The 27,026-nt window shown below is 34.2% G+C and overlaps 1 protein-coding gene across 1 annotated transcript in view; it reads right to left on the reverse strand.

The window, feature by feature from the left end:
- LOC124355701 (myrosinase 1-like) overlaps positions 1–27,026 on the reverse strand; it is a 48,995-nt gene that overhangs the window by 12,745 nt on the left and 9,224 nt on the right. The window contains exons 7-11 of the mRNA XM_046806859.1: positions 26,692–26,839; positions 10,937–10,973; positions 7,072–7,177; positions 5,848–5,974; positions 3,045–3,178 (exon numbers count right to left, since the gene is read on the reverse strand). Of these exons, the coding sequence (XP_046662815.1) occupies positions 3,045–3,178; positions 5,848–5,974; positions 7,072–7,177; positions 10,937–10,973; positions 26,692–26,839 (552 nt within the window). The remainder of the gene's footprint in view (positions 1–3,044; positions 3,179–5,847; positions 5,975–7,071; positions 7,178–10,936; positions 10,974–26,691; positions 26,840–27,026) is intronic.

Consider the following 27,026-nt stretch of genomic DNA (forward strand, 5'->3'; position numbering starts at 1 on the left):
TCATAAACTAATAAGATACAATAGCAACATTTAGATCATCAGAAAGTCAGCGATATTGTTAACAGACGCAAAAAGTTCCTGAAATCAGTTTGGGCAGTGAGTTAAATGAAGAAACTGTACACGAATATTATAGACTTTTCCTCTAGGCGGTCGTGGTAGGGCCATGTGACCCTAACTTTGACCGAATAAACAAAGAACTATAAATTCTTATTACCGTTTTAAAATATAAAGTTGAAAATATTTCTTTTGAAACTAATTTACAAAATTGTATCACCATACTTGACGATTACTTTAATTTTCCCATTTAAGAAAAACCCCCACTTTGACATGGACTGGGGATTTGTTCTAGATTCGTAACTAAAGATTAAATTTTAATTATACTAATATAGTGTACTATTTCTATGCAATACAATTTCGTAAAAAATGGTCACGTTATTTTGTGATTACGTTTGAATCATAGGATTAGTTTGATTAGGAAATATTTAGGCAATGGAAATTGGAGGATATTTTTAAAACGTTTACATTAACATTTTTGAGTTACGTTCTCACAATTTCATTGGTACTTTTGTTAAGCTCTAATTTCATAAACATCGCCTAAATATTGCTCTTGAACCCAGTACTTAACGTGTTAATTATAACCATTAAGTAATGAGTAATTACTTAAAGAAATATGTAATTTCTGCACCAAGAGGCGGAGTTTAAAATTTAGTATACAAATTATGAATATAATATATGTGATTAGAAAAATGTAAATTGATGAAAAAGTTCTAAGGAACCGAAGAACACAATCACGAACATTGTATTACTATCGTAATCACTCACAACAAATTTTCAAGTAAGGTTATTTTTACTAATTAGTCTGGAACCAAGATAAGCTAGATTACACGGCAGTGCCACTATCTCATAGTATACTCGTTAAGCATTACAACACTCGGTAAAGCTCGTGTCACTTACCTCTGTGTAGAGCAATCATATTCCCATCGTTGCGTAATATACTGCTGAGCCGGTACAACTTGTTAAACCGTCCTGTTCCAATAGTAATGTGATCTTCATGTAAATGCTTTTATGAATGAAGTTATTTTTAATTAGCTAAGCTGACTTAGCCAATACAACTTGAGAAAACACGTTATTATCAAGCTAACAGTTAATACAAATTAACTACGTTATTAAAATTTATAATATGAATACTGGAGAGGACGGCAACTTCCAGAGGCCGGGAGCTCCTAGGCCCTCCAACTGATAGAGCTATGAACTATGAGGGGCCATGAACTTATTGTTTAAATGCTCCCAGTTGATAATTGCCAGAGACCCGGAGCTCTTAAGGCCATGTCACACTGCCGTGGCGTCGCGTCCGTCCATCCATAGTATGAACGTCCGCGTATGCCGCGACGGTCTCGAATCCCGTCAAACTACCAGACACGCGTCCGCGTCCGCGGCCAACGCCACGTCTTTCTAGGAGTTGCTTATGCATTTCAACTACTTTGAATTTGTTTAGTTATACACTGATAGTGGAATTAATAGTTTTGTTATAGCTCTACAAAATTAATTTATTGTTCTGGAGCGTATTCATTAATAATTATTATTATCAAAATTATATTTTCATTATTACATGCAATACTATTTCTATTATGAACTTAGTAATTAGGGCATTCAATATTTTGATATACCTCTTTAAAACTATTGGTTTTTATATATAAGATGCACTTCAAAGGATTATTTTGTAATTTTTGTGTTGGTGTTTTCAGTTTTGTCATAAGTCTTCATGTTTTTAAAATAAGACCTATTTAATTTTGTTATAGATCAAACATAATATGAAAAATAACAAATAAAATGATTGCATATAAACATGACACCAGAGTATTCATTAACCCTAGAACTGGCGGTCATTTCATCCTGGAGTGTCGGGCTGTTTTAGAGCTTCGCGCAAGGTTTTTTTAAACAAATTATTAAAAATATAAAATAAAAGGAGTAGGCAGTGGCAAGAGCGCGCGGTGCCCCGGTGAGGGGGTTTGGGAGGTGCTTTATGCGCATGCGCGAGCCTTCGTAGGATCGCCGACGTCGGCCAAGGATCGCTCCAGCCGCATAGCGCAGCAGACGGTGGCCGACGCGACGAACGTTGCGGCACGTCGGTAATGTCAGTGTGACTTGTCCTATTTGACAACATGGTTAGCGATTATTTTAAAAATCCATCCGCAGATGAACGGACGCGACGCCACGGCAGTGTGACATGGCCTTTAGAAGCATAGAGCTTTGGAGTTTGGCATCTCTCAAAGACAGGGAGCTGCCAGAGGCTGGGAGCTCTAAGAGGCCGAGCGGTCATAGAGGCTGATGGTTGCCAGAAATCAGGAGTTCCTAGAAGCTGCGTGCCTCGGAGTCTGACAACTCCTAAAACAGGCCTGGAGCTCACAAAGACTGGGGGTTTAAAGCGTTAAAGAATTAGTTTAATATACATCCTTATGACTATTAAGGAATGAGCAGGTGATTCAGTGACGTAATTTTTAATATACAAGACTTGGACTAGAACGGAAACTTGTATGGATGTTATGGCTGGTGAGCTAAAAGTTCCTGTTATGTTCATCCGAAGCAGCCCTGTGACTATATTCAATGTGAGTCTTGAACAAAACCTTTGAATGGCTTTGAAAGGAAAGAATATAGTTTTCATGGTCAAATTTTGAACGCTGCATGTATGAAATCTTTGTAACATGGGGTGTACTACTATTTGACTTCGTCTTGTGAAGTTGTATTTCCCCTCGTTTTTTGAAATAACTCATTGAAAATTATCAATCAACATTTTGTTATATTCCTTCTCAAAAAACAAACAAATTTAACATTAGTAATTTTATAGTAATTATCTTTGGTAGTCATGTATCTCTTAATGCTTAATGTTAATGCTTATACAATTTCTGAATTCCTATGCATTAGAAAAATTGTATTTACAAATTCTAAAATAGTTTATTTTCCATTTGTAAAGTTCAAACAAGATCATACTATTTAACAATTGTACTGGTACTGAGTACACCTTTTCTACAAAAACAATAACTCACCCCCATTTCTTTGACCATTCTCACGTCTTCCTTGTATTGGTGGTAGGAGTCACAAGCAATGTCTCCACTTAGCTTATCCCTGATCCTGTCAGGTTTAGTATGAGTAAACCTGTCCCATATATTTTCTCCTTTGCCTGAAACAAAAAATTATAAATATTTAGTCCTTTACTAAATTTTCGTGGGTTCTTTGCAGTATAGCAATGTAGGTAAAGCTAATCAAAATCGTACAATATATATTTATAAAGTTTTCCTCTTTTAAAGCCTATCCTATCGGAGTCAATAAGTTATCTAAAATGTAATTAGTGCAATTTTAATTCTATTGTATGGTATTTAAATATACTTTACTTATTTATACTTATTACTTATTTAAATATATTTATCTAATAACAATCAATTACCATCATCCTTTACACGATTTTTTTGTGGCAGAAGTTTTACATGTTAGTCTCCAACTTCATAAATAACTAACAATAATCTAACAATAAAAAGATATCAATGTATTATTAATAAGTTAATAAGCTGTAAATCCTATTATGCAACTAAAAAATTACTACTCTAATATGAAAATGTAAACTCATTATTTTCAAGACATGGAGCTAATGATAACAGATAGGCCGTTAAATCTATTAGATATCAAGTAGAAAAGTCAATCCACAACATTTGCCGTGTAGCCCATGGTGTCTTATAGGGCGATTTTATTTTTGGTTTCGATTTTATTTTGCCTTGTACATTTGTATTGTGAAGGGTAGACTTCGATATGTTGATTTTGAAATTTATAGCAATCAATCACGCGAGTCAATAATTTGACTATTCCTGACAATATTTCCTTGTTTTTACCAACATAAATAATAATTCAGGAACTTAGAGTCAATGTGAACTTTATAAACACGCAATATAGGTTTTCGTAAAATCGATAGAGGAATTCTCTATAACAAAGCAATCGATTGCGCGTTAATGTTGATGGGAGGGTAACAAAACGTTATTATGGTAGCAGATGTTTGATGGCAATGAGGGTTAACACACATAATGACCTATAAAAGAGACAATAACCAGTTGTTTATAAGACTGTTGTAAGAGGAATGCTTATATTGAATGGTAAGCATGCAGCGAAGTACATAAAGTATCGAGATGACTAAGGAATAGTGATGAATCTGTTTTAGAAGTACAAATTTGAGAAAGAACACAACTACCCGTGTACCATAGTTTTCCTGTAGTGGAAGATTACTAGACTGACCTTTGAAATATCAAGAGGAAATATTATTTGAAATTAAGCGCAGGATAAAATTTACAAGATATTACACGATAACCACAAGAGCTGCAGGTGTTTTTAAAGACCACATACTTCATCAAGTTATCCTAGATGTGGTAGCCAGGAGATTCAAGAGTTTTGTTTTAGTACAGTAGACGGCCATATTAATTGTTGTCCCATAAGAACAATATTAAACTGCACGTACTTTTACGACCTTGATTTTAATCATAGAACTATGGGAGACGTCTCATGTAAAAGATATAGTTAATAAGCATACAAAATGTTTTGATTTTTTTAAATATTTGTATAATTTATTGTAACTATATACGACAAAACTAACACTTATTGTATTCTATTGTCTGAATATTCAAAAACAATCCACTAAAAAGAAAATGAAACTCGTTTTGATGCACGTTAACTATACAATTTATATGAGAGGTGTTCTTATAGGGGAAAGGTCGTGTCACTACAGCTGGATCTTCTGTTGGTCGTATTGGTTTCTGTTTGGAATAGTATTTTTGAGCCTTTACACAAAAAAGAAAAATATGTTTTGATGATTCTACGAGAAGTTGAAAGAATTGAAGCAAGGTACAGTGAAAGAGCAGTAGATCCATAGAGTAAGCACAAAAAAACTTCATAGACAACTTATACCATATGAAATAAATGGAGCGCCGCTGAACTGTGGTAGGCGATGAAAAGTAATAATGTTTGACAACATGGTTTTAAAATTGCCATAAAACTACTTCTGTGTATCGTAATTATATAAATGGGGTATTTTTTGGAAGTATAGAAAATGGAGAATAATAATTTATATAAAAAATTGTTTTGATAAAAGTAAGGTTTTTGGCCATCCGATTCCTTTATTGAGATGTAAAACAATGCTCTCTAAATTGAACCTTGATGTAATAAATATCCAACTCAGTCGGAGAAGGTAAGTAGATTTAGTGAAGATTAAAATATTAATACAGTGTATTTTAGAAATGTAGGATATCACCTCTTGTATACGGAAACAAATAATAGCGTATAAAGCTGGCCAATGAACTTAGTATATAAAATAAATATTTAAAAGAAAAATTTTATTTTTAAGAAGTTTGATCTTATTTTGCTACTTATTAGGACATTCTTATGTGATTTACAGATTAACATCTCAAAAACAGTTTGAGATACAAAGCAAACGATTGTAATAAAAGTTGGGATAGTTGTTTCCACAAGCCACACCACATAGCATACACAAAAACTTTAGAACTGAGAGTGGTTTAAAGATCTCGGGTCCATATTCTGTAACGTTAAGTGAAAATTTTCGTTAGTGCCTAAATGGGGACAAATGCAAAGAGCCGATTTTGTATACATAGTGTTACATTGATATAAAAGTTAGTACTAATTGACAGAACGTTTGAGATGTTTCTACAAGTTGGAACAACAGTTAAAGAACAACAGGTAGTTCCAACTTTAACCATTGTTATTTAACTTCCAGCAAACATAAACTGATTCTGAATTTGCAGCTTATCTTATTATTGCCTGTCTTGTTCTACTCATAACTACTCGTACACTTACCATCCTCATTCCATGCGCCTTCAATTTGATAAGCAGATGTGGCACAGCCGAACTGGAATCCCGGGGGAAAAGTCCTTAAGATCATATCAGCTGAAGAGGTGGTACTTTCTGACAAGAACTCTACTTTCTGTTGGCAAGTCATAGTTTTATATTTTCAAACATTTAAAATCATATTGTTTAGCTAAACCGTATGTATAATTAGACACAAATGTTATAGTTCAAGAGAAATAGTATAGTTTATGACAGTTTTGTAATTCTTTTCTTTTAGAACATGCTCAATGTTTTTAGAACGAGCGCTCAAGGGAAGAATTACAACAGGAAACAATTAGGAGGGAGAAATTTACGAAAAAAATGTAATTAATTTATTACCAATTAAAACGTGATCTTTGTTTTGGGTAATTGTAAAATATTGCAATGAACTCAAAATTAGTTGGAATATCTTTATTAAATCGTGCATTTTAATTCAAAGAAATTCATATAGAATTTTAAAATGAGTTATTTTTATGACTTTGTTGGATATTTAGATACATTTAAAATTACTATTAATATCAAGAGTTTTCCAAGATTAATCATAATATATTCTCCTTACTAAGTACTATTTTATATATTAATTCAATGCGAAATCAGCAACAATTTATTACCGTCTGTACTCAAATTTCCTTATTCGTGATTTAAACCACATCAAAATGTACTTCAAGTGTGGATTATACAAACGTCGTAGCTTTTGCAAGAAAAGGATATTCTTTATCTGAATCTGCGGTCCATTTATAATAACATAATATGATGCAAGTTCGTTAAGCTAGAATTCGAATTGTTAAAAATAAATATTACTTAATTAACCTTAATCTACTTTATTTCACTCCTCTTGTACTAACTAGTTTTATACTACTATATTAAAACCATTAAATTCCAATCAATCACGCATAAAATAAACAAACACAAGAGGCACAATGGTTAAACTACTATGGTTTAGTTGCGTTGTTCTTTTGATTGACCTTGCATTACAACAGGCAGTTTTATGGATCCTATAATCTTAAAATAATTAAAAATAACAAAACGATTGTTAAAGTATCCCTAATGTTTTACTATAATGTATTCTCACTTAAGACTTTTTTTTAAATATAGCGAAATCATAATATACGAATAATATTTTAAATTTTAATGAATACAACTTTGATCTCTCTTTAAGAACATCATACTGCAAACATTATACAGGTTACTAACCGTGATGTAAAATACTGCAACCGCTACAACGACCAACAGGACTACCACGATGCCGCTCCAGAGAACTGGATTACTACAACATGGTCTGCTGGGATTGCTTTTCTTTCTGAAATAAGTCTTTAATGTTCTAAAATCTTCAATTTTCAAAGAGCACCGTAAGAATTGTAACTAAATATTGTAAATATCTATTGTCGTAAATTTGTCTAATACCCCGTCAACAATTTTTTCCAAATATTAAAGTTACCTCCATAAAATAAGAATTTAAGCCATTATTAATATTTTTGTTCTTTTGTTAAACACTGCTTAAGATTAAATGTTTGAGATAGGTTAAAACTGCATAGAACCAACTTTTGTTATATTCTGTCCATAAAACAAAAAGCTGAGGAACCTCTATTGTTCTTAGTTCTAAAAGGACTTCTGCGCTTGCTTCCAGGGAATATGCAGGACGGGTAAGTTTGGGGGTAGGTGCCTCCTCCTGTTGAGATCCTTGAGGAGAGATAGTGCTCACTATATCTGAGTCATGTCACCTTCGAAGAAGAGGAAACCAGCTCTGTACCAGCCTCTCCAGCCAAACCGGGCAGGGGAACAACACATTTACCTCCAGACTAGCAACTACCTTTAACATTTAGGGAGCCTTACCAACAAAATATTAATCTTTATCAATAGACTAGACCTATCGATCAACCCTTGTACCCCAAAAATCATGACATTTTCGGTTAGTGATGTGTCACTCCTAGACATCAATAAATGTGCCCAGATTTGGTTTTCTGTACCCAGTATAAGTATAAACCAGCCATGAGTGAGCCATCCTGATGAACCATTATTAACACACGAACATAGACAGAAGAAATATTCAAACGTCAGTGACATTTATTTCTAGACGGCGTTATCTTTATCATCGTAAAAACACTATTAACCTGTAATCCATTGCAGCAATAAAAGAGCTTTCGGTTTTTAAAAGCTTTGTTTGCCCAACAACGTGACTTATCTCCAGAGATAATTGCTATTAGTAAGTACTGCATATCAATCAATCGTAAACAAAACTTGATTTATGGCTGTTTGTTAAGATAAATAAATTTTATTACTAGAAGACCAACCAGTAAATAAAACAAGTAAATTGTCTGGCGGTGCCTATGAAGAATGGAAGTATTTTAATTAAATCACTAGTTAACGCCATGATCATGCATAGACTATCTGGTAATGAAGTGTTCGTTAAAAAAAAATTCTTTTTATCATAGTGAAAAAATAACAGCTGTTTCAGATACACGATTTGTCCGTAAAGTGATTTTATTTTTCACTATCTAATCACACAGATCTGAAAAGTCAGTTGGTTGTGCGCCTCACCTTAAAGTTTCTTTCAGTGCGCTAACCTTAACTTTTGTTATTGTATCTTCTAATCAAATCAAATCACTTTATTCCACATACTTAGTATATACAAGAAAAACAAAGCTTATTCTTATGGAAAATTCCCAGCAATACTACAGGTCAGAGTGCTGGGAAGAGTTCTTTCTTATATTTACATACCATTACATAAAAGCTATATTAATGACAGAATAAAAATAAAACTTCTTTAAAAGTATAACCTAAAATACTAACAACTTTGAAAAGAAAGGATTATAACTAAACTAATACAAACAACTTGTCTAACAAACAAAAGCACGTATGAAAATTAATTGCTACATTAATGAAATTGAAATTAACAGGTGCCAAGTTTTATGCAAAGATTAAATTAATAACAAAAAGTCATACAACAATTCGTTAACAGAGCTTTGGTCTGGTAATTTAGGTATAAGGTGATAACAACAGCGCCTCTGCAGCCCGCCATCCAACACGGAGTAACCATGCTGTCACCTTCCGCTTATACACAATGACGCTGTCACTGTCTGCTTCTTTAATTTCGTTAGGTAAATTTCGATACAGTATTTGGGCCAGATAAAATGAATTACTAATTTCAGAACTATGAATTAATCTAGGAATGCAATAACCGTAATTATCTTTGAGCCTTGTTGCATAAAATGACGAGTTTCAGTAAAAACCGTTTCTTTATTACTTCTTATGAATAATAACAATATTTTGATAAAAAGCTGTCTTATATTAAGCACAGGAAATTCCACAAAAAGTAGTAAAATAGGAAATCTATAGCTCTTTTTTAAAATAGTTTTAACTATTGCTCTCTGTGTGATCGCCAGTGGTTCCAAGATGGCAGCGGAAGCACCGCCCCATGCTAGTATACCGTATTGTAATACCGACTGCACGTAGGCAAAGTACACAGTCCCGCACTGAACCACCGTGAAAACCTGAACAAGCTCTGAAAATGCATATATAAGTTTCCTTAAGGCTTTATTCAAACTCTGTGCGTGTGAGCCCCAGGAGAGTTTATGATCAATGATAACACCCAAATATTTGTACTGGTCCACACGCGCAATTGCTTCACACCAACACACCTTCGACATCGGATCACCGCAGGAATGCATCATCGAAGTTCGAAAGCCAGATTTCTTTTTACGATGGGCAAATCAAGCCGATCGTAAATATTACGTCGATGGGCAAATATTACGTTTTACTAACATTAACTGTAAGAGAGTTATGGTCAAACTACATGTTAATTTTTGATAAATCTTCCGAAGCATGTTCCAAAACTTCGTCCCACGTGCAGCCGGCAGAGACAACAGCTGTGTCATCAGCAAACAAAAATATGTTTCCTTTGACATTTAATTTCAAGACATTATTGATATAAATTAAGAAAATTAGAGGCCCCAAAGTGCTTCCTTGAACAACTGCAAAATCAACACCAGCATTGTCACTTTTGATTCCATTTTATAGAAACTACCTCAACCGCTCTAATTCTTTATAACTAAATGGAAAAAATCAACTTTTTTATATAACTTTTAAAGTATTACCATTTAAATTATTATGTAATAATAATTAAGTAAAACGTATAGTTTTTAATTTTGTTTCCCGTGTGATAAAACCGAGCAAAAATATCTTTATAAGCTTAATCGTACGTCAGCTTCGCCTCGTTCATAATAATTGATTGCAAACCGAAAACAATAACTTTAGTTTCTCGTGTTGTAAACGGCAATATCTCAATATTTTATCTTCTAAATAGTATTTTGAGTTTTGATGACTTGTGGACCACTCCCCCATATCCTTAAAGGTAGACCACTGCAACCATAATTAAACTCCTTATAGGAAATATATGACTAACACTATGAATACATAAAAATTAAATTATAAATTATCACACTAAAGTGTATTATTATTCTATTAATTTCGAAATACATTTAATCATATCATAAGTGCTAACACCCAACGTGATGGCTGTTAAATCATGATAAGTTAGGTGTGCATTATGTAAATTATGACATTCATCATTTACATTTTGTGAATTATAATGTAATAAATACTCGAAAACAAAAATAATTTAAAAATACGAGTACTTTAAAATAATGTTACAAAAAAGTAATATTGGTTAATGACGTTGTTATTATTATTAGTGTTAGTGTAAGCAGCATGAACAAAAAAGACATTTCTACGATTACTTTTTCTCGATATTAAAGCAGTTAGTCAATGAGAACTTCCGAATATTTATAGAAACGAGCAAGTATCAGATTGACCACTAATAATACAGCATAGTAAATGCTCTTTTAAAGTTATGAATATATTGCCCTCTCTTTTAAAGTTATAAATATATTGCCCTCCTGTGATAAATAACATTTCCTACCAAAAAGAATATAAATAATAACATAACATTGTGGTAGATAATAATTTCTTTATATGTTTTTGATTAGAAATATATTGTTCCTATAATGAAGTTTCATTACGATTTTATAATATACCTAAAAGTATTCATTAGTAAACTTACTCGTGTGTTAGAGACTCCATTTCAGTGAGTCCACTCTCTGACGATTATCTAACACAATTAACAAGTAAGTAGATTAACAGAATATTAGTCTACCTACTTGTTAATTGTTAATACTATCCACGGGTCTCCCTTAGACCGTGGATTACAGCTAATCTTTACTGCCCACTCGTTCTGCAGAACAGTTGCAATACTCGTAGGTTTAAGATCTTAGGCTCCGTATTGTCGTTTAGATTGCTTGGCCTCGATATACAGCAGCAGTAGATTAGATTCTGTCAGAACGTGACACCTCAATATTCAGAAATATGAACATTATTTTGCAACACTTGTGTGATAGCTTTAACAATTTTTATTTGTCCTAATTAAATTGCTTTACTAGATTTTTGAACACAATAAAAATGTTGTTTGAATAAAGTTAAATCCCTATCGTTTTGATTGACTCTGGGCTCATCAATAACTGTTGCATTTTAACGTGTTAATAATTTCATGGGTATCAATATCTGAACTAATTATTAATTAGATATTTAGAAATTCATATTCATTATTTTATTTCTTCACGTAGTACCGACCCCTTGTAAACACATTCACCAAGTTCAATATGTGCGTTAGATTCGTAAAAGTGATTTTTTAGAAAAACTAAAATCTTTTACCCATTCAGCCAAGTCGTCACTGTGTGTACATGACAATAAACACATGAAATGTTTCGTCTACTTTAATAGATAGTGGCAGGTAAATCGTATGTCATAAGCAAACAGTCTGTATAACAAATGGTCATGTACCAGTCCACACTCGGACAGCTCTCACGGATCGTAGGATGAACCGGACCAAGATGGATGGGTGAAAACGTTGATATAGTTTTCTTTCATCGGGGCATTTGAAGGAGAACTCCAATTACTCTCGCCACTGACTCCAGTACCGCGTAAACGTTCTCTCCTCTTGTCTGCGGGACGCCACGAACCTCTAAGTTGTCCATCTTTGAGTATTAGTCGAGGTCGGTTACACGCCACTCAGCATCCTGCAGTCTGATGTGCATGGCATCATTCTCCTTTCTTAACCCTTCACACTCTTTTTTTCAATTTGACGTTCTCATCCTCCACCATAGCCAGTCTAGTCATTACTAATGCAAGAGAGTTCTGAACTTTTGTCATGATTTGTTCAAGACTATTGGAGCTTGTCTTGAACATCTTGTTGTCTTCTGCTATCTGTTTCTGGATGGTCTTTATGTATGTTCATCACGGACGCATCCTCAGAGTGAGACTTACACCCTACAGAAGACTAGTCCTTTTTACATTACTAACAGTACCACTACACACCACTAGAAATTAAAGCTCTAAGCTTGATTATAGTTCGGATTCGACAGCATCCAGGATGGAACTCAGCACTACAATCAGCACACCTAGCCAACTCAGACGGATTGGATAGTACTTCCTTGCACTTAAAGCGCACCATTAAGAGAAAATTTTATAAAAAAAGCAATCAATATTAATAGAATATTCTATATCAGCAGCAATATTATAGAACGAGTAGGGTCTCAACAATACATGTCGGAACGCGCAGGCAAGCTAAACACGCACACTGCGCTATCACAAGGAGCGCTTATCACTACGATCTTCCAATTCGGCTGACCGATAACCATGATTCGTTATCTTAGCAGTATAATTCTGTCACTACTACTGTGCAGATGATGAGTGAAAAGAGGTGCCAAATTATAAAATATTTGTTTTAAATTTGTAAAAAAGGGTTGGATTACCAACCTACGCATTGTACCAATCTCATAATATATTAATTTTAACAATATATATATTAAACACATGTTAATATGTTATCGAGTATTAGGATAATTTATACTAGTAAATAATTTATTCTTAAAAGTACAAGATACTCGTGGTAGTAATGGTTAAGCCAAGTTAATTATCAATTATATCCAATAAAAACATTCAATTTAGTTTCCTTACGTATTTAAAAAAATATGTCATTCCAGATACTACACGATTCAAATCAAAAACGGATTATTTTAGTAACTATCAAACGCGATAATTTAAATATTTTGATCTCTGATAAATATTTTACATTTTAAGCCGTAGCGACCGTTTGGATTGTTGAAATAGATGATCTACTTTAACAAAATTTCGTTTTTCAAGATAGTTTTAGTAAGTGATATTAGTATTTATTTGGTAAAACCGTCATGAACTGAAAAGCGTTCATGAATTAAATATAACGCTCAGTTATTATGTATGATAGTTTAAAACAGAAAAAAATTGAAAAAGAGAAAGTGGAAAACTTGTATGTTTAATACTTTTAAAAGTTTCCGGTATAAAGTTAGAATTCATGATCACACAAATTTAAGTCATACAAATTTAAAGTTTATAAGTTTGTTATACGAGTAATGACGATAACTGCTATGATTTTAAACCTAGATATACATTCAAACTGGTATATAAACATTTTAATGTAGATATATACATGCGTACATGCTTATTTAAAATACATAATAAAGCATAGATTTACTTAAAAACGATACGGTTGATAGATTAATCATTACCTTATGCTACTGGGTCTGAGGTAAAATTACGCCACAAAAATCTGAGGTTACTCTACGATGGAATTCAAGGATTTAAAGTAGGAGAAGAAGGCAATTTTGTAATAGGCTATAATAAAAATGACTGAAAGTAAAAGTTTAAACAGTTATATTTAAATTTTTTTACTCGAGTTACATCTTCAACGAATTAAAATTATTCTTCAGATAATTAATTTTGTTACAAACAAATAAATGTCATTTACTTCTAGTAATAACGTACAGTAATAACAGTGTACGTAATATAAAGTTTCACATGTTTACAAGATCCTGCTCCGAAAGTCCTATCATTACTCAAAATGGAGTGGGGTAGTACACTTTTTAAACATTGTTCTGTCTTCAGAAACGAAATCATCATGGTCAAGGTCTTAGAAAAGAAAATATTCCAACCGTAAACCGATTACCAACCGTAAATCTTAATTATTTATATATATACATTTATCAAAGCTATTTTATTGTGCTATACAATACAAACTAAAAGGAACAAATAATGATATAAAAAAAAAACAGAAAGATTTTATTGAAATATAAAAAAAACTAATTTATAATATTATATAGTGAATGGTATACTCGGTAGTTGTCTGGTTTTGGCAAATTGCTGGAAGTAGTGTACCGACAGCTTCTTTGTTCTGGGTCTCTTCGTATTGTTAAAATCCACTCGCCAAATTCCAAACTTTGTTCTAAGAAATAAAATACATGAGTTAGTATTCAGGTAAATCTATACAGGCATACACGATTTTCTTGTCCATAAAATAATAATAGTTTTAAATTAATCAATGAATCAGAAGTTTAAAACATAGGATGCTGTTGAGCAATTCTATGTACGCTGCAAAATTGGATTAATCGCAGTTTGATTGGTTAGAAAGCTGTATTTGATATCAATCGAAAGCTCTCACATTCCAGATGTGCCTTCTGTGGATTAATATATATATATATATATATATATATATATATATAATATATATATAAATAATATATTATTAATATATTATATAATATATATATATATATATAAATCCCGGCGGAGCAAGTACTTTTTGTGATTCAATGTTTATTGAAAAAATTATATATATAAAAATATATATTATTTATAGTTATGTATATTTATTGTAAATGGCAATCTAAAAAATCCTGAGATAGGTGATTGTCACTGAAAAAATATTCAATTCAATTTTAGATTTAAGTTCAGTTAAAGGAGTGTTTCGGAGCCCTGAAGTCGCAGAGTGAGTTTTTATAAGTAACTATGAGTTAACTTGAATTTTCTTCATTTTTCCATGATATTACTATAATATTATGATGTAATAACAATTTTATGCTAGGTTTTGACGTCTAAGAGCGCTTCTTGTTCGAATGGATTATTGTATTTCAGACGCATTGTTGAGCTTGCTTTGCTGTCCCGATCAAGACAATATATACATAAGTAGGTCTGAGAAAAGAACAACTAAAACAGGTTTTATAACAGTCTTTAAATTTGTAGTAAAGTTACTTTGTTTTCGATACCTGCATTATACAACTCTTCAAACACTAAATATTTTCACAATTTTATGGTTAACAGCTTATTTTTACTAAAAAAGTATATTATTTTCTATTCTCAACACCAGATTAAAGAAATAATAAGTGTTCTTACCTTTAAGCTTACTCTTTAAATACTATAAATGTAAAGAAATACGTTTACAATGCTACAATTAAATTAATTAATTAAACATATGACTGTGTTTTCATATAATAGCTTTTATGTAAAAACTTGATTACATTTAGTTAGGTACTTTCTTTAAATTAATAATCTTTGTTTGATGCATAGCATTAAGTATTGGAATTTAGGCAATTTTATGCAGAAATGAGGCAGAGCACTGAGGTCGTTTACAAAAATCCTTTCTTAGTGCGTCTTTAGGGCACAAGATAAAATATCTACCAAATTTCATGTCTTTACCTTTCATAGATTTTGTTGGGCGTTGATGATTCAGTGAGTCAGTCATGACATCTCCTTATTTATGTAACAGCTGATTAAGCTTTGTCTCTTACTTTTTACTTACGAGTACCCGTGAGGAAGAGAGTGGATTTCAATCTACGAAACGTTCTATTTTGTACCATATAATAACGATGTAAAATGTTCCAAATGTTACTATCCTTAAAGGTGATCCACAGTCAATAAGCAAACTCAAACAAAGAACCAATGTTACTCACGTGTATCCATCGAACCACTCAAAATTGTCCATAAGCGACCACACCGTGTATCCAATAACATTGCAGCCATCAGTGTGGACAGCTTTCAGCATTTCTTCTACGTAATTCTGTAACCATCCCGTTTTACTGTAATTAAGATAAATGTTATTTACTATTTATTTAATAACATAACCCAATCGTGCAGTTGGGTGGGAAAATATTACGCCACCAGTGAAAAGTAAATATTCCGCCAGGGTCTAAAAATAAACATTCCGTCTTCAGCGAAGTCTAAAATCCCAAATATTCCTAAAATACCGAATACTTATGCGTACTGTCCGTAAGGTCCGAATTCATGATTTTCCGTTATCACCAAATCCTACAGGATTGAAAGTGGAGTTCTTTGATCTAAAATTGGCCTTTAAATTCTATTGGTGAATTTACTATGAAATGATAATTCATGGACAATTGGAAATGAAAACGTTTCGGTTTATGGAAGAAAAATAATTTTAAATCATACAATTTTAGGCATTTATATTTTCATACTCTAGTGTAGTTAGCTATGATATTTAGACATCCAATTTAAGCAACTGTTGTTACATCTAACTGCAAAATCAATATGTATCAAATAAAGTTCTAATAATGAATTTCTTGTTGGTTATTACTCATTATTAGTTTATCCACGGCTTGTTCTTGGCCAATATGAGTGTGGTGAAACAGATAGAAGCAGTATGACTTTTGAGGCCCAAACTAGAAACGGAAATACGGCCCTTATTTTGAGAGTAAACAAGAATATATTTTACATCATCAGTAATTCTTCAACTCCTTTTAAGGGGATGCCACATAATAACAGACGCAAAGTAAATGTAAATGTGGGTTGCATTTAACATGGCTGTAATACTTATGAGATACCATCAGTAGTGTGGAAAACATCTATTTAGTAGTGAAGGAAACAGGATTTTTTCCGGACATTTGCCATCGTTCAGTGAAACAAGAAATCAGTAACACTGCGTTTCGAGATCTGCAATCTGATCTCTTCTTCAGGTAAAGAACTAACCTAATACATAATTACAAACTAGGTTAAAATAAACAAATCTTACCCATGTAAAATTTGTAAAATTGAATGTAAAAATTGAAAATGTAAAATTTAAGTGTAAGGACAAAACTTAAAGTGGGTCTGAGAAAAATGGTTCAATTGCTCTTGAAGAAACTGTTGACTTACCTTGTAATAATTGTTATCAAACTGGCAGTTCTGACAGTGACACTATAAATAGTGAAAGTGGTTGTTCTAATGTAAACAATCTGTTATTGATAGGTGACTCTATGATCCGATATGCTAGTATTTCAAGTTGTACGAGAGGTGCTATGGTGGAATGTTGCCCTGGTGGTAAAATAAAAGATATAAAGGAGAAACTATTGAAGTATACCAACTATAATCTTTCAGTAATATATTTCCATGTTGGAACGAATAATCTCAAAATGTGGTATAGAGGACGGGCGGGTTACAACGGCGGCCATGGTAAGAGGGAGGTTCTCCACGACCTGGCTGACCTGTTGTTCACCACAAAAACTCATTTCCACAATACCATGGTTTTTTGTTAACAGCTTATTAATAAGATCTGATTTAACATACAGAGCTCTCTTTGACTTTAATGAACAAGTGAAACTGATGTGCAATAATTTTGATGTTGTTATTGTTGAGGCTAATGGTTGGGTAAAGAGGCATCATCTAGCAAAGGATGGAAGACATCTTAAAAAAACAGGGAACTACCAGCTGGGGAAGTTGTTTTTGAAGTGTTTTTACTGAAATTGGTGACCGGATTCAGGGGTTTCTCTCACTGTTGATGCAAACTTGGACATTAATGAAAGTATTTTGGTCAGTGATAAAACTGTTTTATCTAAAACGGCCCAATCTAAACCCCTGTTGTGCCTCCCACTGCCAATAGTTCTTTTTAGAGGCGATGTTTCGGGTAACTGTGTAGATAATAATCGATCAACCCTCGCAATCTTAAGATAATTCCATCACAACGTGCAGGGTCTCTCTGGAAAAATAGACAGTTTTCAAATATTTATTGATTCCGAAGATCCAGATATTGTTTGTTTAATCTGAATACCATTTAAGAGATTATCAGTTTGAAGTAACATCTTTGCAAGGTTTTAATGGCAATCACAGCTTTCTGTCGTAAATCTCTTCAAAAAGGAGGGTTTGTATATTTAGTAAACCTTCTATAAAATCTGATGTCATATATGTATCAACGTTACTGTCTAGAGGGTAAGTGTGAACTTGCTGCAGCAAGGTTTCAGTTTGGTAACAATCAAACCCTCCTTATTGTCGCTGCTTATAAACCACAGCCATTTTCTTCCTCAATGCAGGAGCACGACATTTTTTTATGCACGTCTATCGGATTGTCTTGCAAAAGTGATGAGTTCAGAGGGTAAAACAATTGTTGTAGGTGATTTTAATGTCGATTTATCTGTTTCTGATATTAAAGCTGACAACTTGTTGAACATGATGACCTCTCATGGGTTGGGAAATAAAATCATATCATACACTAGAGAATTTTAAAAGCTCAGGTCTTTGATAGACCATGTCTACACTGATCTTCCTGATGCCACTTGTAATGCCTCTGTTTTAATCACGGCATTGTCTGATCACCATGCTCAGGTGGTAATTGTTAAGTTATCACTTCCTGGGAACACTAACCACCCCAGGTTTTTACTTAGGCGATCATTCTCGGAGGATAATATCCCGTATTTTCAGGTATTTACTTATGAGAGAAACTTGGTCTACGGTCTATGAGGCAGATAAAATGGACGATAAAATGCGTATTTTTGGATCATCCATATCGTATTATTTTGATCAAGTATTTCCTGAGAAGAAAATTAGAATTCCTAAGAATGTCTCTAAAGGTAAAGTGTCTCTAAGTGTTGATCAAACTGAAACTTCCGTGATGAGGTCATCCAGTGGTATCACTTGACTAGAGGATTTGGATTCTTCTGATGTGAGAAGACAGCATTATTTATCATTAAAACGGCAATACAAGTCTAAAATTAGAATTGCAAAATCAGCCAAAGTGCTAGAGGAGATCCAGAACTCTTCAAATAAAGCAAAAAACTGTATAGGATATAGTGAACGAAAATAGGGGAAAGAAAAAGCACCAATGCTTCGTTCCTCAAACCATTAAGGATGAAGAGGGCCTTGATTTGAGTGATCCAAAGCAGGTCTCAAATATTATTAATAATTTCTTTATAAATGTTTCCCATAATGGTTTCACTTCTACTGGGGGAGTTTTTTCAGATTATCTTCCTTGCTATAACACCTATTCTTTATTTTTTACTCCTGTTTGTAGGAAGGAAATGTCAGACATTATAAAATCTTTAAAAGCAAAGCCATCCTCAGGCTATGACAACATGTCATCTAAACTGCTTAAGTCATGTTGGGAATCCCTTGCGCTGAACCACTTGTGCATCTCGTTAACTGTTCTTCTGAAAGTGGAATCTTTTCCAGATGTGTTAAAACTAGCTATCGTAAAGCCATTGCACAAAAGAGGAAAAGTTGATGATCTCGATAACTTTAGACCGATCTCCATTGTTTCAACGTTCTCTAAGGTTTTTGAAAAGGCAGCTTTAAAAGTAGATTATGGTCTTTTCTGATTCAAAATAACATTTTGTTCAGCAACCAGTTTGGATTTGTCAAAGGGGGGTCAACTGTCAATGCTATGTTTACTTTCATTGATAAAGTCATCAAGGCTCTGGATAGAGGCAAGTCTGCTTCTGGTGTATTTTTCGATTTGCGAAAGGCATTCGACATGGTTCCTCATGAACATCTACTAAAGAAGCTTGAGAGCATTGGTATACGTGGTGTCGCAAATCAGTGGTTTTCTTCTTACTTGAAAGAACGTCCGACAAGTTGTAGAATTGCCTTTTGTGGATGGAAAACACTTTAAAGCATTGGCATTCTGATGTGCAAACTGTTAAGGCGGGTGTACCCCAGGGTTCCATTCTGGGTCCTCTTTTGTTTATTTTATATATTAATGATCTTAGAAGATGTATATCTCAGATGCCCACTTGTGCTTGTTTGCGGACGACACATCAATTGTGATAGAGAGCCAATGTCGTGAAATCATGGAGGTCAAAACCTTTGTAGAATCTAACCGGATAGTGCAATGGTTCCAAGAAAATGGATTAGTTATCAACACTAATAAAACCACATTACTTGAATTTTGCTATCACAAGAAAACATAATGATGACCTTAGTGTTTGGGTTGATGATGTAGAAGTCTTTTCTGAACAAAGCGTTAAGTTTTTGGGCTTATATATTGACAGAAATTTAAGTTTTTTTCCTGTCATATAAGCGACGTGGCGCAGAGGATAAGTTCTGGAATATTTGTACTGCGTAGGCTTTCTCATTTTGTAAACACTGATGTTCTACTTACAACATATTATGCACTTATTTTTCCTTTCCTTTCTTATTGCGGTAAACCATCTGGGGTTCCGAGAGATGCAATACGCATTGTATCTTTGTCTTGCAGAAGAGGGCAATGCGAATTGTTTCTGGCATTCGTCAAAGAGAGTCTTTTAAATCTGTTTTTAAAAAGCTTGAAGTTCTGACATTTCCTTGTGTTTACATTTTTTACACTTTGATGTTTTTTAAGCAGAACCATGGTATTTTTCAATCTCTTGTCCCTCAATCTGGATATAACCTGCGAAACAAACAAAAACTGAATATTCCTTATCATACCACTTCCTTCTTTAAGCATCACACCTATTACAGTGCCATATCATTGTTTAACGCTCTCCCTGAAAAAATGGTTGTGGCATCTCCTAGAATAGAATTCCTGGGTCACATATTTCATAATGGTAAAATCAGTCTAAATCCTGACAGAAGTAAAACCTATCGACTCCTACCCAACACCTAAGAATTTAAAACAACTTTCTAGGTTTCTGGGAATGTGCTCATATTACTCGAGATTCATTAAAGGCTTTTCTCAGACCTTTACCTTCAATCTAACTTGGATCTAAACTATTTTTAAAAGAAAGCTCAAGTCATTTCTAATTGAAAATTGTTTTTTATTCTATAGAAGAGTAATATTAAAGGTCATATCAAATAGAGTACGTTCTGTATTAGAGTGCTATACATAGATTGCTAGTAGTTTTTAGTTATATTACTTTGACGCAAGCCAATGCATGTACTTATGTTATTATGGCAATAAAGAAATTTTGACTTTGACTTACCAAAGCGTTGTGGCACGCCTAAGTCAGGAATCACAACCTACATGTTGTTCGTCAACTTCACTAACTCTATAAACATGCACTTAATACAAAACTACACAAAACACCAATCATTAAAACTAAAATACGGAATACAGGTCACAATACGTCTTCACTCGTTTACTAACCACCTACGACTGACCAGAGGGGACTAACCAATGGTAATCGTCACGGCTGGCTAAAACAAGATGGCGGAAATACAAGGGAAGGAGGGAATGGGCCCTTTCGTTATTATTGGTTCATGCGAGATGAACTTCTTAAAACCATATTGTGACTCCGCATTGGTTTATTACAAATATCTGATCCGTTTTGATACTGAGTGAGTATACTATAATTTTGGATATTCACACCCATTGTCGTCACATATTAAAATAGTATTACAATATCAATATTATAGGTACAATTTGGACTCCGTCCACTAGAGCCGCATAAATTCAATAAGGCCCTATCAAGTCCTTGATAATTGTGCGGTTTATACACTTGTAATATATAACAATCGAAAACTTAAAACCCTCTTTTTACTATTATTCTTGTCTTAATGCCTTCGTAATTAATCACACTTTTAAGTATTATCGTGAAAATATATTTTGCCGACCTACCTTGGGTGTCTTTTCATCAGATGGAGAAGAATCTCAGTTGCCATATGAAAATCTTTTATCAAGGACAGTGAAACGTTGAATCCAGATAAAAAAAATCCAGGTAAATTGGTTGCAGTCAGTTTGTGTGGTGACTGCTAATTATTAATTATTAATTAGCAGTCATCACACTTACCGTAATTATTATACAAAATATTGTCATTTACATTTTAAATAACAATCAGGAAGTGAATGAAATAATCTTATTTTACAACTAATTTTGAATTGATCTTATTCCAAAAATGTATATTCAAACTCACGTGGTAATACTCTACCCTTGTAGTGTCGTTGAAAACGTTGGGATCATTGCTACCATTCTCGGTGACGAAGACGGGTGGGTTTCCGTACTCTGTCCTGATCCGGTTTAGCACTCCTCTCAACCCCGAGGGTAGGGACTGAAATGAAATGAAAATGTCTTTATTAAAGAGGCGGAGTTTGGGGTATCAAGCCCTCTCTACCACTTAACCTCATATTGTATACAATAAATCTACCATAATTTGATACAATTGTGGTAAATTATTAACTTATTAAAAAAAAAAAAAAAAAAAACTGATTAACCCATACAAAATTAAACTTATCTTAAAGTAAAAATGTATATACTGGAATAATTCTAAACTTAGAATACGAAAAGAAAAACTTAATAAATATTATTATAAATACAAGAAAAATCCAAAACGAAAAGCAAGAAGCAAAGACATATTCAATCACTCTAACACACCGATTGACCACATGGCCGCAACAAGCAGCACCACCTGTCATCCCCAGAAGCCCCCCAGCTGCAAGCTCCTAACCCCCGCCCCGAAGCGAGCACGGTACTCAATACATCTGATATCATCGGGGAGAGCGTTCTAAAGGTGAAAATCCCGAAGAGTAAAGGACTTATTACAAATTGTTGAACGATGAATTAGATTTGATAGTAATGTGGATCCTTTTCGTGTAGGTCGTTCACTAATATCGGAGATAAAGTTGAAATGGTCGGACAGATAAACAGGATATTTGGTAATTAATTTTTGAATAGAAAAAATGTGGAATGTACGTAGTTGATGACGTTTTATAAGTGAATTGCTGAAAATATTGTGTAACATCCTCATTATATCTGAGATTAAAAATAAATCCAATACAGTAGTTCTGAGCACGCTGGAGTCTGTCGATTGCTCAAAGGTCATTTCACTCATCACGTCAGTACTCAAAGTGTGGTAGTATAACTTAATGAGTATCACCTTAAAATTGGATTTAAGGTACAAGGTAAACCGTTGCAAATCAAATCAAATCAATGTCTTTATTGCATTTTGACAATGGACATTGTATTGCAAAAGTCAGAAGTAAGTAAGATAAACCACAGGCTTAGACGTTCAAAACACATTCATACTTACAATTCATGCATTCACTCAAACACATTCAAACTGACTTCAGATCCAAGTTAAATTTAGATTTAGACATCCCAGCGGCTGACCCATGAATTCATCGACAGAATAAAACGCTTTGGACACCAAAAGGCGTTTAAGACGAGTTTTGAATTGATGTTGATTGGCGGAAAGTTTGACACTTTCAGGGAGCTTGTTTATTAGTCTGACACCAACTTGTTGAGGGAGATGTTGTGATAATGTCAGTCTGTATTGCCGAGTTCGGAAGTTGTCCCTGCCTCTCGTCTCATAGTGGTGAACGCTACCGCCACGAACCAAATCACACTTTGATTTGCAGTACATGATCACCTCCAGAACATAAAGGCAGGGCAAAGTCAGCAATTCCAACTCCCTGAAAGATTCCCTACCCGACTCTCTGTAATTTAAATTTGCAATGATTCTGATTGCCTTTTTTTTGGAGCTTGAAAACTCTTTCCATTTTGTTTTTGGCACAACCTCCCCAGAGTCTCACTCCCATACGCAAAGTGTGGATGAATCAGGCCGAAATATGCCATTTTTCAGAACTCTGGGGGAACAGAACTTTGCCAGGTGCCGCAAGGCATATAATGCCTGAGGCCACTCTAGCACATTACATTGTCAACATGATCAGCCCAGGTCAGTCCTCTGTCTAGGAACATTCCCAGAAACTTTGTGGAGTTAGTTTTCCTTTAAAAGCACATCACCCACAAACACGGCAGGCTGAACTTCGTGATCATTTTGTCGGAGGTTAAAACACATGACATTTGTTTTTGAATGATTTGTTTTTCAGGTTCAATTCAGCAAAATACTGAATGCATGCATTCAGTTCCATGAAGGATGTGATTTCCAGGTCTTGAGTTGATTTGTTTTTGATACAGAGAGTTGTGTCGTCAGCATACTGAACCAGTTTTCCATGCTGGATCACTGAATTCAGTCTGCAGACGTAAACTAGGAACAAAAAGAGGCCCAAGGATGGAGCCCTGAGGGACACCATGGGTCATTTTAATTTTGTTTGAGACGACGTTCGATACCTCAACGCACTGGTCTCGATCCTTGAGGTAAAAAGTGAGCCATAAGTGCGAGAGACCCCGAACGCCGCATTTATCCAACTGGAGCAAAAGTGTTTCATGATGCACACAGTCAAACGCTTTGGATAGGTCGAGGAATATACTGAGCACATGTTCTCGTCCTTCCAATCCATCGACAACATTGTCCAAAAGATTGTTCACCGCGTCCTATTGTGGATCTGTTTTTTCCTAAATCCAAATTGTTCCGGATTTAGGATATTGTTATTTTCTAGAAAGCTTGCAAGCTTTTCATAGAAAATTTTTTTCAAAAATTTTGCTGAAGACTGGAAGAATTGAGATTGGACGATAGTTGCTTGCAAGGCAAGGATCGTCCTGTTTGAAGATCGGAATGACTTTGGATGTCTTCAAAAGTGATGGGAAGGTTCCTTTTTCAAAAGAAAAGTTGATCAATTTTGTGAGTGGTCCTCAATATATGCCTGAAGCAGTGTGTGTGAGTAGCCACACTGACATCCCGTTTGCGTCACAAGATTTTTTTGAGTTGAGTCCCTGTATGACTCGTGCAACCTCCCCTTCACACACAGGAGCCATGGCCATGGATGCAACCGATACAACAGCATCTCCTCCGTGAAACCGAGGTTCAGTTAATGCCGAACCCACTGTAGCCACGGAAGAGAAGTATTTATTAAATTCGTCTGCCACTTGAGCTCGGTTTTCAACAATTTTGTCTTCAATTTTAATTGCGATTTCTTTTGTGTTTTTTATCTGGTGTGTATCACGAGAAAAGTCGTTTTATGATTTTCCAAACTGTTTTCGAGAAGTTTTCGCAGTTTACCCAAGGCCTTATTAACATCATAGGCTTTAGCAGCTCGTATGACTTTTTTTATAAATCCTTCGGTAATTTCTGAAAAAAAAAAATTTGAAATGTTCGTTTTGGGTTCCAATGAAAATTTTGTGAAAGAATTTAAGCTTTTCCTCGAGATACAAGAATTCCCCTTTGTCAACCACGTGCCTTTTTTAGGTGCGTGATTGACTTTGGTCCTTCTGAACGGACAAGCAACATCCAGATAATAGTTGAAACTATCACTGAATGCCGCATACATGTCATCGACACTTCCAGAGTTATCCAAAAATTGCCAGGGCTCAGCTTCCAAAACATCGTTTAAGTGGCGAATGTTCTGGGGCCGAATCACTCTTGCAATTTTAAATTTTGAATTTTAACTTTCAAGTTTGCACCCACGGATCACGGCCCCCTGCGCAAAGTGGTCAGAGATTGCAGAGTTCAAAACAGAGACTGTGATGTCAGGAATGTTTGTGACAACATTGTCGATGGCAGTACTCGTCGTAGCGGTCACTCGTGTCGGTGAATTCACGGACCAATTTAGATTGAAAGAATTTAAAACAAACTATGCAAACTATGAATGCTAGCAAAGACTCTCCTGCACGTTATCGTAACTTGGTGTGTCCATTTGAGATTTGTGTTCATAGTGAGTCCGAGATTTTTCAGTTTGTTTAGGCAATCTAGTTCATAACTGTTGTTTGTTTCAGTGCGGTGCCAAGATTAATTCGGTTTATCATTCTCGAGTTATCAACCATCATTGCTTGCGTTTTGTTTTCATTTCGTTTCAATTCTTGTTGTATTGTCCAACAGTTAATGGGCTTCAATATCCAAGTTAAGTAATGATACAAAAGTGGCCAGTTCACTTGGTAAACAGTGAATATATACTTGCAAATCCTTGACGTAAAGATAAAAAATTGAATATGTTATAACTGAAGTGACATTGATTGTATAAAGTGAGAATAAAAGAGGCCCAAGTACAGATCCTTGTGGGATACTCCGTGTAATAGGTTTCCAGTCAGAAATTTTATTTCCCTCCTTCACACATTGCTGACATTCAAGAAGGTAAGACTCAACCCAATTAACACAACCATATGATAAACCATTATTATTTAAATTGATTAGAAGGAGGGGGTGGTTTACGTGTGATAGTGTTCAATGTGATACATAATTTGCTGTTGTACTAAGTCAACCTTACCTTCGTTTGTTGAATAGTTGTATCGGAATCTTGGCTTCTGGGGGCTCCAATATTTTGTGGATTATTAGTGATGAAGTATGTGAAGTAATGATTCAGCCCAAAAAAGTCATATGTACCTATATTAAACAATTAATGCAACCTGATTAATGAAAATTATTTTATTATTTTCACTTTAGAAAAGAAAATTAATAAAGGCAGTGAAAACTATAAAAAATATGTACTATGTCTGTGAGTGATAAGACTGGCAGTAGTACCTAGGGGACGGGTAATAAGTATATCACCATACCGGAATTTGACACTATACAAGTTATATTATAATTAGGGTAGTCCAATCACTTAATTTTACTGATATATTTTATATTTACAACCGTGAACAACTTTATGTAAAGATATTTTGTTTAAGATTTGTCGTCATCTCTACTTAAGCTGGAAAGATTGCTCCGATGTATTTTTTAATTCAATATTTCGTTGGCTCAGATAAAGGTGGTACTGTGTCTCTAGATCATTTAACATTAGAGTTCCTACATTTAATAAGAGTAATTTTATAAAAAAAATTTCCACAAATAATTAATTTTTTGGAGGTGGAGCGCAGAATACGAGTATTTACTATCTTACGGAACTCAGCTCTGATATTGCAGCCATAGTGATGAAGTCCTAATGAGTCTCTAATTTACCTCTTATATACTGTATCTCCTCCGGGGTGAAAGGGGGTAGCCTCGAAGTGGCTCTCCCCTCGAGCTTGCTGTTGCGGTTGACTCGCTCCTGCACGACCTTGGGGTAGTTCCCTTCCTTCGAGAACACTGGATTAGCGAACAGCCCAACCTGAGGAAAGAACGAAAAATTAATACTTATTACCGTATTTCCACTGTTCAATACCCTTAAAGTAATACCTATGCCTTTTAACGTTAAATCTATAACACTGCTATCTTCTACAACATATCCTTAGTTTGTTTTTAAAACTATTACAAAATAAATGAGTGTGTATACCTAATGTATAATTTACAGTTAA

This window comes from Homalodisca vitripennis, chromosome 2 (genome assembly GCF_021130785.1).
Source record: "Homalodisca vitripennis isolate AUS2020 chromosome 2, UT_GWSS_2.1, whole genome shotgun sequence".
Taxonomy (NCBI): domain Eukaryota; kingdom Metazoa; phylum Arthropoda; class Insecta; order Hemiptera; family Cicadellidae; genus Homalodisca; species Homalodisca vitripennis.